The sequence below is a fragment of the Myotis daubentonii genome, chromosome 11 (assembly GCF_963259705.1).
Source record: "Myotis daubentonii chromosome 11, mMyoDau2.1, whole genome shotgun sequence".
NCBI classification, from domain to species: Eukaryota; Metazoa; Chordata; class Mammalia; order Chiroptera; family Vespertilionidae; genus Myotis; species Myotis daubentonii.
Window position 1 is genome coordinate 67,405,490 of NC_081850.1, and position 18,290 is coordinate 67,423,779.

Genomic DNA, 18,290 nt, shown 5'->3' on the forward strand with positions numbered 1-18,290 from the left:
GAGGCAATGCTGCACTCTACATCCTTGTTGCTGTCGCCCTCGCCCATCGCCGGGGTTCCAGCCCAGTCCCCCACCCGGGTGCGGCGCGGCGCCCCATTGTTCGAGAGGGCGGGATGCTCCCGAGAGCCGAATCCCCGCCCCGGGTCGCGCTCGCCGCCCAATGGAGCAGACGACTTGGCCCGGCGCCTGCCGCGCGGGACGCGTCCTTTGTCTGCTCCGCGGGGCCCGGTGCCCGAGGCCCGCGCCCCGCTCCTCGGGCAGACAAAGCCGCGCTGCCGCTAGCCGAATCCGCCGGAGCGGGGCTCGCGCCACCCTCCTCCAGCCTTAGCACCGCCCCCTCCTCTTGACGCCCTCTGATTGGCCCGTGAGGCTACAAAGAGGCTGGGGCGCGGAGGTGTCACGTGAGAGAGCGTGGCCTCCCATTGGTCGGACGGGGCTGCCAATCGGAGAGGGCGGGCTGTCCGCGCTCGGCCGGGTCGCTCCCTCCGCGCTGGGGCCCGCCCGCGGGGCCGGCCGCCTGTCAGAGGGAGGTGGCGATGGTGCGCCGGGTGGCGTTGGCGCTGGCGGCTGCGGCGGCTTCCCTGGTCCGAGTGCAGCGAGGAGAAGATGACTGACCGGCCGAATGACTGAATGAATGAATGGCGGAGCCGAGCGCGCCATGAGGAGCCTGCCGAGCCTGGGCGGCCTCGCCCTGTTGTGCTGCGCCGCCGCCGCCGCCGCCGCCGCCGCCTCAGTAACCGCGGCGGGGAATGTCACCGGTGGCAGCGGGGCCGCGGGGCAGGTGGACGCGTCACCGAGCCCGGGGCTGGAGGGCGAGCCCACTCACCCCTTCTCTAAGGCCACGGCTACTACGGCCCAGACCTCGAGGACCGGACCCCCGCGCACTACTGTCCACCGACCCCTGACGGCGACCTCTTCAGCCGGGTCCCCGGAGAACCCCCCTCTTCGGGCGACGGCCGGACCCGCTCTGACCACCTCTCCGGCGCCGCTCGGCCCCTCGTCGACCGCCCCTGCGGCGGCGGAAAGCACCGCGACCACCCCTCGGGCGACGACCGGACCCGCGCCCACCACCCTCGCGGCGCCCACCGGCCCGGCGCCGACTACCCCTGCGGCGACCACCGTTCCGGCGCCCACGACCCGTCGTCCACCGACCCCGACGCCAGTCGTCCCCCGGAGCCGCGTCCCGCCCACCCCACCTGCCACCGAGGCCCCCTCGCCCCCGCCCCCTCCCCCAGGTGAGTCCCAGCGCTTCCTCGCCCGGCCGGACCCGCTCAGCGGCTGCCCATCCCGACCCCAGCCCCGGGTCTAGGATGGGCTGTGGGCTGGGAGGGACCGTGTCTTGTCCCTGAGGCTCCCCAGATCCGGACTCCCAAGTGGGTGCGGGGGGCAGGCTCCAGCCAGCCTGCCTCCCACCCCCAGCCTGGAAAGTCTTTTGTCCCCCTGGGCGGGCGGGAGGCATCGCACCTCCCTCCACACGGGGCTTCCTGGCCTTGGTCAGACGCCCAGAATGGGCACCAACTTGTGGGTTCGGTTCGCCCATCCTGCCTCTCTGCCTGGGTCATTGGGGAAGTTTGAAAGCCAGGACAATATCCCCGTCAGCCAGCGAGTCCAAAGCTGAGTCTAAGGGGTTCCTCCCGAAGCCCCAGTTTCTTGTTCATTTCTCCTTGTTTATATAAACATCAGAGGTGCGTGTGACAGGTGGAAGGGGCGCCCGGAGCATTTTGTTGACAAATAGTAGTACAGACCACTTGAGGCCAAAAGAGGAAAAGAGAGATATTGTAACACCGCCCCACCCCCCGAAATAAGTGGATTCAGGAGGTCATTTGGGACAGGTGTGTATCTAGGTTGAGCACATTAATAAATTAGGTTAAATCCCTTCCTTGCACCATTTTTTTCCCCCTCTCTCTCAGATACAAGGTCAATGTGTTTGGACAAATACACAATTTAAGCAGGGACGTCCTTTTTTCCCTTTCCCTTAAGCTAGAGTGTTAAATGTGCTGATGCCGATAAATGCTGATTTCTGTTTGAGTCTACATGGAAAATAAGGCTCTTCTTCCTGCTGGTTGAAGTCTTCAAGCAAAGTCAGAGACTACTTCTATTCTCTCCTTTTTTTAAAAAAAATAAAAATCTAAAATGGGCTTGGAACTAAACAAATAACACCTACCTTGTCCAAACCGTTTGCCTAGCTGTACTTGACATTAATGGATCCCTGACCTAATTCTTAGGCTCCGTGATTGACTGCGGAGTCAGGTATGGACTTTGGACTGTAATTGAATTTGCGGAGTTTCTCACATGATTATTAGTCTTAATACAGTCTTGAATCTTGAGTTCAAGCTTGGCATTGCAGATTATTCACTCACAAGAAGCCAAGATTGCATCTCTCCTAGCTTCAGGAGTGTATTAGCCTGCTGGAATATAATCCTTTTTGGCCTTCGTATGGAGAGATTGACGTATTATTGAGAGACAGGAAGCAAGTGGTTGAGAGTATGAACTCTGGAGAGCCTGTTCTTAGGTTTGAATCCTAACCTGTGAAATGAAAATAATAATAGTACAGCACTTTACTCTTCATAGGATTGCTGTGAAGAGTAAATAAGTTAACACATTTATTGTGCTTAGAGCAGTTCCTGGTGCAGAGTTAAGCGTGGTAGTAACGTGTGTGTTAGTTATCCTTATGATCAGGCTGTGTGTGTGTGATAAAACATTTGAGAAACCTAGTAGGGACTTGTGGTGATTTTTATTTGTTTGAGTAAGGTGTAATAGAAAAAGGATGAATTAGACTTTCTGGAATTTGAAGCACACAGTAGCATTTAAGTAGCAAGATCACTTATTTTGAAGGGTCAGTATATGATAAATAAGTCTGTGTAATTGATGTTATTTTACTTTCATTATCTTTGTGTTGTTATTTTTAAATCACAATGTAACCATCACTTGCAAAAAATACTACAAATAAACAGAGGCCCTCCAAGGACCAAGTGAAAGTCATTCCTTTATTGCCTCCAGGTTCCAGTCAGTCCCTAGCGGTTACTACTGTTAATAGTTCGATCTCTTTTCAGACATTTTTCTGGGCATAGATGACCTTATACACAGGGTTTTCAGAAAATCCTGGGTATAGCTCGGCCGGCATTGCTCAGTGGTTGAGCATCAATCTATGAACTAGGAAGTCACAGTTCAATTCCCGGTCAGGGCACCTGCTCAGGTTGTGGGCTCCATCCCCAGTGGGGGGCATACAGGCGGCAGCCAATCGATGATTCTCTCTTATCATTGATGTTTCTAAGTCATTCTCCCTCTCCCTTCCTCTCTGAAATAAAAAAAATATATATTTTAAAAAATTAAAAAAATTCTGTGTATAAGTTCATATAAAATAGTTTTTAAAAACTTTAAATGAAATAATTCTGTATATATTGTTTTGCAACTTGCTTATTCACTTAACTATGTATCATGCCCCCCTCGCTGCCCCATGTTAGTACTGAGATCTACCTTATTTATTTATTTTTAACAGTTGCCTTTTGTGTTGTAGAAAAGTATCATAACTTAATTAGTCTCTTATTATGGACACTTAGCTTGCTTCTGGGCTTCACTTTAAAAAGCACAGAGAAGAATGTGTTCTTGTTGAGTCCATTATATATATTATATTCTCTAATACTTTGGCTGGAGTTTTATAGACTCCAGATAAATTTTAGATGAAGTAAAGCAAGATTGATTATATTTGCGATCTGAACTGTTCAAGGCTTTTCAAGGACTAACATATACCTATGTCTGTGGTGGTATTTGGGTCACAAAAGTCTTAGGAGGATGCCCAACTTCGGTAACTCTTGTCTTTTAAATTTTCTGTAGTTTGTACTTTTCTGTGAATTCACTATGGATTGCCTGTGATTCTCAGCGGCTGAACTGACTGGGCATATTAATAGGCAGTTTTAGCTTTACAGTGATATAATCGGGTGCAGCCTTTTTATCTGAGCATGGGTTCTAGTTTACTTCAAACAGTAAGCACATCTCTCTGACACAAGGAAAACTTCCACCTGAATTTGAGAGACCTGGTTTGGCTTACAAAGTTAGATACCCTGGCATTTGGGAAGATGGTTGTACAGGGTGTTTTATTTTAATGCTCCTCTAAGTACTGAGTGCCTTTGATAATACGTTATGTGTTGCTCTTTGAATTAATAAGAATTTCTTTCATGGAGGTCTAGCTGAGAGCTCCTTCCTGCCCCTCAGTTTGGGCCCTCTTTTATTTACAGGGACTCTGATCGCAAACTGAAACTAATTGCCCAGTAAGTAGGCACTTTTCCTCCCACAGAGCTGGCAAAACATTTGGCTGATTGGTTGGTTAGGTAGGACATTTTAAATAGGGTGAAAGGAGAGGCTGTGATACTAGAGAATAATAGTTATAACAACAGTAAGAGACTGAGGTGATAACACATGTTTGATTTGTAAGGTTATGGGCCTTTAATGCGTCTATTTGACAGAGCTGGAGCAGTTACCGTCTGCTGCTAAGGTTCTAGTGCAGATGCAAGAAAAAAGGGTCCTTGCACGTTCTGTCTGATTGTGGCAGCCAAGATTGAATGCGGGACTACGGGAGAAAAAAATATGGATCTTTAGGGTCAGATAGAACGTTACCACTACCTCCTAATGGGACTCTACATTTCAGGAAATACTTCCATAGACTTAGCTGAAATATTTCTCCCTGTGGTTAACACAGACTGGTTCTGGTTCTGCCCTTTGGAGCCACACAGAATAAGTCTGCTCTCTCTGTGTCATGACAGTTCTTCAGGGATTTGGGGACAGTGATCATGTTCCCTCTGAGTCTGGGCTAAATACCTTCAGCTCCCTCAACTGTTCTTTTTGTGACATGGTTTCAAATTCCCTCACTATCCTGGTCACCCCACTTCTGAACTTTTAAAATCTTTCTGTGTCTCTTCCAAAGTGTGGAACACAGAGCTGGACAAAATACTCCAGATGTGTACTAGCTGTAGCGGAGAGGGCAGTTACCTCGTTCTTTCTGGATGCTATACCACGGTTGATGTAGTTATTCCTAATCAAGAGTAGCTTTTTTGGCAGCCACACTATGTTGTTGACTCATTGAGTCCATTAAGATAAGTCTTTTTTCTTTTCTTTCTTTCTTTCTTTTTTCTTTTTTTTTTAACATGTGCTAGATGAATCTTCCTTTATTCTGGACTTGGAATTTTTTTTTTTTTTTAAAGTATAAGCTGAAGCATTTGCTAACCATGTAAGGTTTATTATGCTAGGTTCAAGTCATCCTTTTAGATCCCAGGTCTGTTGGTGTACCCCACCCAGTTTATTCATATTCACCTACAGGGTGTTCCTATAGCCAGAGTCTAAGGACAAGTTAGAGCAGGTTATTCTTACCTCATAGGGGAGAATAACTTTATGGATGTTAAACAGTTTGGAAGGAAAGGAATAATAGTTTAGATTAGTTCTCAAGCGTCTCTTCCAGCTCAAAAGTTCTATAATGATGTGGTATGCATGATTGAGGACACATTAATGCCCCCCCCCAAAGATTCTTTAAAAAAAATATATTTTATTGATTTTTTATGGAGAGGATAGGAGAGGGATAGAGAGTTAGAAACATCGATGAGAGAGAAACATTGATCAGCTGCCTCCTGCACACCTCCTGCTGGGGATGTGCCTGCAACCAAGGTACATGCCCTTGACCAGAATCGAACCTGGGACCTTTCAGTCCACAGGCTGACACCCTATCCACTGAGCCAAACCAGTTCAGGCCCCTCCAAAGATTCTTAATAATTTATTTGTGATCTAAATTAAGAGAATAGGCCTTGTTTAGAGTTTGAAAAATCTGATTACTATGACACATACATAAATTATTACAAATGGATTTTATTTGAAAGGAACGTTCTGATAATGCTCCTAACTGTACTGGGAAATGTTTTCTTCATCTTAAAATTCTCTACTGCTAAACTCAGGGTCTTATTTGCTTATAGTTATTTAAGAATATGCCATTCATTTTAAGGAAATAGAAATTATTCAGACTCCAAAGGTAATGTAAGTCCATAATCTTATCCAAAACTTGTGGGGCTGGATGTATTTCACAATTTAGAATTTTTTAGGTTTTAGAAAGTTAATAAATACACCCTAGTGAAGTCTGGGGCAGTCTCCTATAATCAAGCACATTAAAATATTTGTGGCAAAATGCATATATATTCACACCAAGTAGGATAAATAAAGACTATAAATAGCCTTGAATTTTTTTCAGCTCAGGTTTTGCTGCCAAATGAGTTACAGAAAAAATTTGGTTTTTGGAGCTTCTGGTATTTAGCATCAGATCTGAGGGATTGTGGACCACTGTTATTGTAATTACAAACACATATAGTACTCACTATGTTCCAGGCAATGTTCTAAATGCTTCACATATGTGATTTTTTAATCTTCACAACAATTAGGTGTAATCAAGTTATTATTATCCTCATTTTGTAGATAAGGAATCTGAAGCTTAGAGAAGCCTAGCTGTGACAGACCCTGGATTCAAACCAAGTTGTTCTGGTTCCAGAATCTGTATTATTGACATTTAAAGAAGTAGCTACAGCGTCATCTTGTACACATAAAAGGTTGTGGGTTCAATTCCTAGGTTTTGGGTTTGATCCCCGGTTAGGCCATATAAAACAACTGATGGATGTAGCTCTTTCACATCGTTTCACTCTCTCTCTCTGAAAAAACAATAACAAACACTAAAACAAAAAAAATCAACACAACACATATCCTTGGGTGAGGATAAAAAAATTAAAAAAGGAGGAGCTACATAGTAGAGAAGAGGAAAGCGTTTGCTAAAAATATTGGTTCTTGGATACTAAACTGAAAAAAACACCACACTGTTCTCTGGCATGTATTCCCTTTACTCAATTGTGCACTATTCATTCACCTCATGTTTTCTGTTTTACAACTGTGATTTTAAATTATAGCTCTAATTCTTCCTTTGATTTGATTCTAATATGGTCTGTGACAGAGAAAAATTTAACTGTAGTCATTTTAGGGCCAGGCCCAAGACATCTCAAATTCACTATATCTTATTTCTAGGCTAAATACCTAGCTTTCTGTAGAAATTCCTTAGTCTGATTAGTTTCTGGAACATAATAGTTAAACTCCAGAACATTAGTTTCAATTATTCTGAATTATGTCCCCAGGAAGCCTTCTGGCTAGTTGAAAATTTACACATTGATATAATCTGACTAGGTCTTTTTATCTCAATTTTTTTTAAAGACCCATAAAATTAAAGTGTGCATTACTTTCATCTCAGCATTTCTAAACATGTATATGTTAACTTCCAGACTTCCTGGCACCCTTATAAAAAGAATGGAAGAAAAGTATCACAGTGCTGTTTTTACTGATGGGTAAATTATGGGTAGAGAGATTACTGCTTTAGGGCACTTAATAGATCAGAAGATAATAGAAATATAAGATTGTGTTTGGCTGAAAGACAGTGTTAGATGATATTTTTAGTTATAAATAGCTTTAGTTTATGTTTTTTTGCCTTGATTTTGATTTTTTTTTTAGATATGATATGATAACCTTTATTACTAATGTTGAGATCATGTTACAGACACCTCTTCTGTGGTCCCTTCGTCTTTTTTCAAGAAAACATTATGGTTTATCTGTTTTTCAGTAGAAACAATTACCCTAATTGTACTGGTAACCTTGAAGGGAGATTTTCAAAAATTGTGACAAAAAAAGATAAAGATTATGTCTGAATACATATGTGTTTGGATCACAGTAAAAGTCCACTCAAAATAATTATCCTCTTAGATGTATCTAAGTACATGTGATAAATTTGTGTCAAAATAATCCCTCTGGTAATGTCACTGTTCCACAGATCACTATTATTGTCAGGTGATATCTTTTCCTATTACTTTTTCTTCATTAAAAAAAGTCTTTCGTTCCCCTTGCTAATTTATTTTTTAACTTTAAACTCCTATATGTTCCTCTCACTCTTATCTCTTATTCTTAGCCTCATCCATTCTTTCATGCTCTTTAAGGAACCAAATTATCCTCTCTATGTAACAATTTACCACTTTGTCCTTCTTCAGTGCCTTCTCAAAGCTCAATTCTTCCAAGAAGTCTTTCTAGAGGAACAAAAGGTCCTTGAAGATGTCCTGGTAACAGGGTGCACAGAGTTGAACACTTTGCACTCAGAACAAAACCTGTCTTTCTCTGTGACTTTGACTTTCTTCCTTTGAATTTGTTTTTACTCTATTTAATTTAGATTATTAAGCCCACTTGAAAAGAAAATGTCATCATTTATATGGTATATAAAACATGGTATTACTTATCTATCCCTTTTTGAAAAAAGGAACTAGAAAAAAATGAGAGGAAAGTTTTGGTTTTGCTCTGGGGTCTTCTTTATTGCCCAGCTTCCAATCTCCCTCCCCTTAACCCATTCTCCTGAGGAACAATACAGAAAAAACTGTCTTAACAGAAGTTATCTGTCTCAATTAAAAAAAATCAAATACTTTGAATAAGTAGCAATTTTTTTTCTATTAATGAATAATATGAACTGGTTTGGAGAGTAGGTGGATTGGTGCTGTATACCAGTATAAAGAGTTTAATTTGGTTGAGAAACAAATGTTTGCTCTTTTGAATGACAAAATGTCCCCTATAGAGATTTTATTAAAGTTAATAGTGAACAAAGTGCTTCTAATAAAGAATAAGTATGCGGTGTTTTATAGTTTACAAGGTGCTCTTAGAATCTCCAAGACTTTGACATCCATATTTTGTTAATTTCTGAGTATTACTTGAATGAATAAAGGTTAAGCTTCTGTTTTCTGTTGGTACTTTTATTGGTGAGTATTGACAAAATCTTTACAGGTTTTTTGTGGGTTTCACATTTGATATTTTGTATTTCAAACTGTTGTCTTTTAAGTTTATCTTGTGAATGTAAATCTTTGGTTTAGCTTACCCATATTTATAGGATGGAAAATGGTATTTGGAAAAAAGGATTGCTTACTTTACATTTTATTTCCTAGGTACAATATGGGGCTGAGTGTTATAGAAAAAGCCCAGTATTCATTGAAAGTAAATGGTGATGTAGGTAACAAAAGTGAACTGCAGAACTTGATTGAGAGGGCTCATGTAAATCTCACTTCTTCAGATTGAAATATGATTTACTTCTCTCCTAGTGTAGGAATCTCTTTGGAATTATCTTAACATTATTTTAGTTGTAATTCCTCAAATCAGTGTGTCAGTGGCAAAGAGACGTGGTACTCTTTCACCTCTCATTTCTAATTTAATATTTAACACTTCATCAGGAAAGGTAATTAATATTAATTGAGCACATATTACAAGCCCAGTTACTTACCAGGATTTTTTTTACACACATGTTATTTAATTCTTTTTTTTAAAAAAATATATTTTTTTGATTTTTTTACAGAGAGGAAGGGAGAGGGATAGAGACTTAGAAACATCGATGAGAGAGAAACATCGATCAGCTGCCTCCTGCACACTCCCCACTGGGGATGTGCCTGCAACCAAGGTACATGGCCTTGACTGGAATAGAACCCGGGACCCTTGAGTCCGCAGGCCGATGCTCTCTACACTGAGCCAAACCGGTTAGGGCATGTTATTTAATTCTTAAACAATGCAGTAGTTAAATATTATTATCCTTATTTTATGGATGGCAAATATTTAGATTTAGAATTATAAAGTAGCTTGCTTAAACCTATCTATATAAAAACCTAAGCGACCAGACGTCCGAATGATTGGTTGACTGGTCACTATGATGTGCACTGACCACCAGGGGATAGATGCTCAATGCACAGGATTGGGCTCCCTCCTGTCTGGATCGGGCCTGTGGGGGTTGGGCTCCCTCCTGTCTGGATCAGGCCTGCAGAGATCAGGTTGAAACTGGCTATCCGACATCCCCTGAGGGGTCCTGGATAGTGAGAAAGTGCAGGTCAGGCTGAGGGACCCCACCGGTACATGAATCTGTGCACCAGGCCTCTAGTCAGGTTTATAAAGTCCTTGAGGGCAGGGACTTCTGTTTGTTTTGTTCTCAATTGTATTCCAAGTGTTCAGCATCGATTAGATTCTCAATAAATAGTTGATGATTGAATGAGTAAAAAAGAAGGAATGGTTTGTAGCTATACTACAGTTGCAGTGTATTCTTAAGGAAAATAATGTAATCTCCTGGCCTCTTCCCTTATAGTTTAGAAATGAACTTTTCTCCTTCTTTTCCCCTTTACTACTTATGGCAAATGGAGTTCCTTGAAATCTAGCAAATTACATTATTTATTTATATTTTGTTACATAACTTTGTCCCTTCTATTTTTCTCAGTTAAAGGAAAGGAAGAACAGCAATAGACAAATAAACACCTGCTAACTTTTGTACAAAGAGTAGCTAAGTTGGAAAAGCGGAGCACTTTTCTGTAAGTTATTTCTCAGGTCTTTCACCAGTTCTGATCTTGGGCAAGTAATTACATCTGTAAAGTGAGAGAATTAGACTAGATTTGTGGTTTTTACTAGTAAACTGTATTATTTTGAGACCTAGGGTTCCTTGGATGTGTTTGGGAGGTCAAGTGGTTCTACTTCTGGGCCCTCCACCCCCAATTCCCACCCCCAAATCACCATCCACAATTTAGTCAGCTCCATTCTCATCTGGTTTATATGCTGGGTTTCTTTCAGTAAAGATTTTTGAAATAGGAATTTTTCTACTCTACATTTCTACGATAATGAAATTATAGTAATCTGTGAACTATTATGCAAACATTAAAATAATTATATTATGTTTAGTAGCAATATACTAATATACCATAGTGCAGTGGTTGGCAAACTCATTAGTTAACAGAGCCAAATATCAACAGTACAACGATTGAAATTTCTTTTGAGAGCCAGATTTTTTAAACTTAAACTATATAGGTAGGTACATTGTTACTAACTTAATTAGGGTACTCCTAAACTGGCCTTTGCTAAAAATGTCCTCAATCTGATTGAGGTACGTTCGCTGAGGTTGACCCCTTCCAACTCTCCCTCCACACTCGTCTTGTATACTTGTTTCGTCTATCTCCTTTCATTCATCCTCTCTATATGTCCAAACCATCTCAACACACCTTTCTCAATCCTCGACACTACATCTTCTTTCACTCCACAATGTTGTCTGTACGTGTGCGCCCGCACGTGGTATTTTGTGGAAGAGCCACACTCAAGGGGCCGAAGAGCCACATGTGGCTCAAGAGCCATGGTTTGCTGACCACTGCCATAGTGGCTAAAGCTAAATAATGAGATTATGGGTCATTTTAATTATCTTCTTTGTATTTTTCTGAAATTTCCTCTGAATATATCTAATTTTAATTTCAGAATCATAAAAATAAATAAAAAATAGAAAAAAGTTGTGATAAGGTTGGTAAGCATTTATTTACATGACATCAAGTTAGTTGATATTACCTAGGGCCACTTAATTATAATTTCTGTCATTGACTTAGCAATTTTGATTTGCATCAGAGATAGTTGTTTAGTCTCAGTGAGTTGTGGTTCTGAAGAGAGGAGATTGCTGAAGACAATACGGAAGAAAGGAAACTTTCCTGAGGCTTGACAAATCTTAGACATATGGTAGGGATGACATCTAAGATTTGGTACCTTTGGGAAGGTTTAACTGGGATCTAGAAGAGAATGAAAACAGAAGTGGTTCTTTATCCATTTAATTCTGTCTAGGGAATTTAAAGCATGCACTTAAAAATTAATTAAAATAGCTTATTAAAATAGTTCTTGTTTAAATTGTGCAAATTTTGAATTTATGTCATGGTTCATAGCCTTTGCTAATAGAAGGTCTTTGATTAGATCTTCCTTTAAAGATATAGAGCTCTCAAAAGTTTGGTTTCAGTCTGCCCATATGTTTTGCAATTAGATCATATGGGATTGCTTTTATTCTGGTAATATACCAGCAGCTCTATATGATATCCTTGCCAGGGAGACAGCTAAGCTCTGAGGGAAAGGGAATTTATTCAATTAGAAAAAGGAATGTATTCTGATTAGTCACAGGGAAAATGATAAGGAGTAGGAATGTGTTCAACCTGGCTAGAGAATGGTAAATAACCTTTATTTAGTTTTAGATTGACTTTGGAAACTTTTGTTTCAGTCTTGCATGCTTCCCAGAAACTGTCATATTACCAGGAATTTTATTCTTACTATATTTTAATTATTTATTTTTTAAAATCTTTTTTAAAAAGTGCTTTTACTTGATGTATGTGAGCAAAAAGAAGAGGTTAGGAGTAACAGTTAACTGTAAGGAGAAAATTGTATTCTCTATGACCATTTTAATTTTGGAAACGGTCTTTAAAGGTGAAATTTCTTCAAAAATATTCTAGGGAAAGTTTAGATGTTCGTCTCTCTGAAGGAAGTTGGATGAATTGAGTACCTTTTAGATTCCCTTCAGTCCTATCATTTACAGGGATGTAATAGTTGTTTGGGAAGGGTTAATGGAAATAATAGGGGATAAGAGGAGATGATTGATATTCCAGTATAATTTTATTGTTTATTGAGGCTTGCTTGATTAGAAGAAGCTTCCCATTGGGCTTTTTCTGCCATAGACTTCTCATTTGACTTCATATTCATTATAATCCTACCTTGTCTTTTGATTTGTCTGTTCTATATGATCTGCATTAACAATATGGCCCCATCATCCATTGATGTTGTGTGAGTTAATGAATAGTTATAAAGTGTATCAAAAACACAAAGCAATCTAGCTGTTGGGTATTATTATACTGAATTCTTGGTATGTTGCCTGCAAACCTATCCTGTTCAACTGGTTTTAGTTTTTAAGTTAATTTGTTGCTTAAACTTGCCCATGAAGGCTGAGTTGAATGGTCCAAACCAGTGGTCAGCAAACTCATTAGTCAACAGAGCCAAATATCAACAGTACAATGATTGAAATTTCTTTTGAGAGCCAAAATTTTTAAACTTAAACTATATAGGTAGTTACATTGTTATTAACTTAATTAGGGTACTCCTAAGGCAGTGATGGCGAACCTATGACACGCGTGTCAGAGGTGACACGCGAACTCATTTTTTTGGTTGATTTTTCTTTGTTAAATGGCATTTAAATATATAAAATAAATATCAAAAATATGTCTTTGTTTTACTATGGTTGCAAATATAAAAAAATTTCTATATGTGACACGGCACCAGAGTTAAGGTTTTTCAAAATGCTGACACACCGAGCTCAAAGGTTCGCCATCACTGTCCTAAGGCTTAGGAAGAACCACACTCAAGGGGCCAAAGAGCTGCATGTGGCTCACGAGCCGCAGTTTGCCAACCACGGGCAAACTAATCAGTGAAATAGCAGTCAGAAGAACTGCATTTCAGTTTTTATTTCCATTCACTTTGTGAGTTCTTGAGCACATTTTTAAATGGCTCTGTGACTTAGTTTCTCTGACTATAACATGAAGCCTGCTACTTCCAGTCTCCCAAGGTTTTTGATAAGTTATATGTGTAAATTATGGTGGGCTTTTCTCAACACAAAGGCTTTATAGAATTCAAACTGTTTTCTGGTATTCTTTCCTGATTACATGGTTTATGTAGCTTACAGTGTAATGTGAACAAGATAGCTTTTGATTAAACACAACAAAGAAGTAAACACATGCATTTTTAAGGGGCTTCTTTATGCAAAAATATTTTTATGTTATTTTGTAGTTAACAAATTTGTATTGGTATTTTCCAAAGATTTGGGATCCTAAAGTATTATTTTTCTTCCTGTACTACCTTGAAAATAAAATAATCCTTATCTCATATTAAACTCATAAAATAAATCACTTATGCTTTTGTAGATCTTTAGTATTACTTTTAGTTGATCTCTTTAGAATGGGTTCCACTTAATCTTTTTTATGATTTCAAAAATAATATATGTTTATTTTAGAAAATATAAAGAAATATAAAGACAAAATAGACCCAGATACAACTAAAGTTAACATTTTAGTGGTAACTACAGAATATTTTTACATCAATACTTATCTCCCTCCCTACCATTGAGGTAATTCTGTATGGATGTATTGGTTTTTTATTTTTATATTTATTTATTTATTTATTTATTTTAATTAAGTCTTTATTGTTCAGATTATTACATTTGTTCCTCTTTTCCCCCCCCCATAACTCCCCTCCTCCCAGTTCCCACCCCACCCTCCGCCCTCACTCCCCACCCACTGTCCTCATCCATAGGTGCACGATTTTTGTCCAGTCTCTTCCCGCATCTCCCACACCCCTTTCCCCCGAAGAATAGTCAGTCCATTCCCTTTCTATGTCCCTGATTCTATTATGATCACCAGATTATTTATTCACTTGATTCTTAGATTCACTTGTTGATAGATGCATGTTTGTTGTTCATAATTTGTATCTTTACCTTTTTCTTCTTCTTCCTCTTCTTAAAGGATACCTTTCAGCATTTCATATAATACTGGTTTGGTGGTGGTGAACTCCTTTAGCTTTTCCTTATCTGTGAAGCTCTTTATCTGACCTTCAATTCTGAATGATAGCTTTGCTGGATAAAGTAATCTTAGTTGTAGGTTCTTGGTATTCATCACTTTGAATATTTCTTGCCATTCTCTTCTGGCCTGCAAAGTTTCTGTTGAGAAATCAGCTGACAGTCGTATGGGTATTCCCTTGTAGGTAACTGAGTTTCTTTCTCTTGCTGCTTTTAAGATTCTCTCTTTATCTTTTGCTCTTGGCATTTTAATTATGATGTGTCTTGGTGTGGTCCTCTTTGGATTCCTTTTGTTTGGGGTTCTCTGCGCTTCCTGGACCTGTAAGTCTATTTCTTTCACCAGGTGGGGGTAGTTTTCTGTCATGATTTCTTCAAATAGGTTTTCAATATCTTGCTCTCTCTCATCTTCTGGCACCCCTATAATTCTGATGTTGGTACGCTTGAAGCTGTCCCAGAGGCTCCTTACACTACCTTCGTATTTTCGGATTCTTTTTTCATTTTGCTTTTCCAGTTGGGTGTTTTTTGCTTCTTCGCATTTCGAATCTTTGACTTGATTCTTGCGCTCCTCTGGTCTGCTGTTGGGTGTCTGTATAATATTCTTTATTTCAGTCAGTGTATGCTTAATTTCTAGTTGGTTCTTTATCACAACATCGAGGGTCTCATTAGATTTCTTGAGGATCTCACTACATTTATCGGCGGCTTCTAGACAGTTCTTGAGAGACCTTAAAAGTGTGGTTCTGAACTCTATATCCTCCATGGACAATTTTGTCCTGTTTCTTTGTCTCCGCATTTTTTATGCTTTCTTGGTGCACCCCCTAGTGGTCTTTGTGCGCAGTCTTGTTGTACTTAAGCCTTGATTGTTGTCGGCAATACCGGGGGTGATTTGACCTCCAGGCTAACTGGCTATGAGAGTCCGCTATGTCTGCAGTGGGAGAGCTTCTGTGCTGGATCTCTAGGGCGGTGCTAATCTAGCATTTGCCTGAGGCTATTTGGCAAATGGCTCTGTGTTGGGCTTGGGCGGGGCAGGTCCCTGGGGATCTACAGGGCGGGCGGAGCAAGCAGTTATGGCTGCTCTCAGTTCCATCCCTAGGGGCTCTGCCTCACAGAGTCCCAGCAACTGCTGCAAACCTCGGAGAGAAAGCTGCCTTCGAGTTCCGACCGAAGCCAGACAGTCCCGCTTCTCCTGTTTAAGTCTGGGTCCCTAGAGACTCACCTGGATCTGGAGCTCAGAGTCTGAAACTCCCTCCCGATTGAAAACAACAACCACGCCCTCTGCCACCAGCCCGCTCTGCGCGCACTCCACACCTCAGTATTTCACTTCAGCACTGCGCCTCCTCTGAGTCTGGGTATGATATTCTCTTTCCTCCTAGTTGTAGAATTTCCACTCAGCCAGCCTTCCTGTGGTTCTGGATGATGTCCGTTCTGTCTTTAGCTGTTTTTTGAAGTGGTTGTTCGAGGCAGCAATCTCCGGCGTTAACCTATGCCGCCATCTTGGTTTTTTTCGGATGTATTGTTTTGAAATTGTTGTTTAATGTAATATATTTCAAATACTTAGCACTGTGAAATGGAACACTTTTCAAATTAAGTTGAAAGTAGTACTTTTGGTGCTATTACTGTAATTTAAATGATCAAACTCTGAGTGCTTACTCTGTTCAAGCTACTATATTAGGTGTCTCCTAATAGTTACAGAAAAAAAACTATACCATAAAGCTTTTTAATCACTGACTGAATTTAACATTTTATTACTGCATGCATTGCTTCATTTCTCACAGCAATAAATTAGGTCACTTATTTGTTATGAAAACAGGTGTGGGTTCTAAAAAGTCAGGTATATGACAGATCAAAATGGGGAAAAATTGACCACATTTAAATTATTTGTCACGTCACCAAAAAGAACATAAATCTATTTTAAATAGAGATCTCAGACTCCATATGATGCTTTTCTTGAGACTTGGTACTCCTTGCCAGAACTAAACTTGTGATTATTTTTCTTGTGTCTGTTCCAGCACAAGCATGATTTTTTCTTGGGTTCAAGTGGTCTCTGAAAGCCCAAAGCAGTCTGAAACCAAGCCAGTCTTTTAGTATTTTCAATTCTGCGATGAGAGAAATCAAGGTGTCCATCTGCCTAGCACATATATTGCCAAAAAATGCCTAGGTGCTGGGCTAAAGTATGGCTTTGACCTTCAGGAAACAGATATCTATTTCATACAGTGATCTCTGTTCTCTGAAATTTGTGAAAAAAGGGTTATAACTTTCAAATCAAAGCAATAATGAATAATAGTGTTATTGAGAGGGTTAAGTTATTAATGCATTTAAAACAATTCAGAAGTGTTTAATAACCAGCATAGATTAATAATTAGCACATACTAAATACTCAGTTAGCTATCGTTATTATTAATAGTTTTTATTACCTACTTACAGTGTTTGAAAAACAGCAGAGAAAACTTTGTCAATTCTAGATTAATAAATTTACCAGGTTTCTTGACAGCGTCTGTAGACTGGCAAAACATTGGTATTCAGGAAGACTTGCACATCGTAACAAGTTAACCTTTCTAACAGGTAGTGCTAAGGTATCGAGTAATACTAATGTGCTTGACCACATCTTACCTTGTCAGAGTGGCCCAGGTTAGAGTGGCCAGAATTATCCTGTGACATGTTGCAGATACACAGGAATAGTAGTGCTCAGAACTGGACTAAATGGAAGCTGTTTTCAAAAAGCAAATGCAAAGATAGAACTCCAAGGAATCCCTGAAACAGCCATTGTCCAGTTCTGGCAGATGTATACTCTTCTGGGATCTTTTGAAGGTATCAGGCCATAGCCACAAATGACCCAGTAGAGTAAAAATAAGACTGGCCTATAGAAAGACATGACCACTCAACTTTATATTGGTTACACATTGATATTTTTGAGAGCCTGCCAAATACAACATGCAGATACACAGTGCAAGTCACATAATCTCCTCGGGCTTCTATACCATCATATGTAACTTGAGTATAATAGTACCAGCCTAATATGGTTCTTGAGTGTTGACCTAGAATTGAAACCCAGCTCTGTCTGACTTAAAAGTCTGTGTTCTTTTTTCTTTTGACTAAACTGAGCTGCATTGCCAAAGCAGATGGGAATGAAATAAAGCAGTCAGTGGCACAGAGCACATTTGGGCTTCTGTTTCTATCGCCTTCCCTAGCCACCCCCGACAAGCCTATACATCGTCCTTCTCAGCACTCATTCTGAATTACAGTGACTCAGGTTTGATTTCAGTAGCTACTGTGAAAATCAAAATCTGATCAAAGAGTGTTTCTCAGAGGTAGGTATGGTTGTGGAGTGGAGCTAGGGAGAGGAGATAATAGTGGAAATTAGTTGAAAGTAAATAGGTAGACAACCATGATAAGTGTTAAGCAGAACCTAACAGTAACTATGAGGTTGTCTAGTCAGCGCCAGCAGGATTGGTCTAACAGAGACTGTAATGCTTATTAGCATTTGGCAAGAAATACCACACACTGCAAAATGGTAGTATCGATTGTTCTTGACTTGACAGTAAAATCTTTCATCTTTAACTTAATAGGGAATGTAGCTCAAGATGCTGATGCAAGTCAGTATGTTTTAAAAAGTAGCAGGTGAGCCCTAACCGGTTTGGCTCAGTGGATAGAGTGTCGGCCTGCGGACTCAAGGGTCCCAGGTTCGATTCCGGTCAAGAGCATGTACCTTGGTTGCGGACACATCCCCAGTAGGGGGTGTGCAGGAGGCAGCTGATTGATGTTTCTCTCTCATTGATGTTTCTAACTCTCTATCCTTCTCCCTTCCTCTCTGTAAAAAATCAATAAAGTATATTTTTTTAAAAAAGTAGCAGGTGACATTTGA

At 40.3% G+C, this 18,290-nt stretch overlaps 1 protein-coding gene across 2 annotated transcripts in view; it reads left to right on the forward strand.

The window, feature by feature from the left end:
• Window positions 1–459: 459 nt before the first annotated feature.
• MEGF9 (multiple EGF like domains 9) overlaps window positions 460–18,290 on the forward strand; it is an 84,761-nt gene continuing 66,930 nt past the window's right edge. The window contains exon 1 of one of the 2 annotated variants that reach the window (XM_059657819.1): window positions 460–1,235. In XM_059657819.1, coding sequence (XP_059513802.1) covers window positions 635–1,235 — 601 coding nt within the window. In that variant the 5' untranslated portion in view covers window positions 460–634. The remainder of the gene's footprint in view (window positions 1,236–18,290) is intronic. The other variant, XM_059657818.1, reaches the window with a different exon arrangement.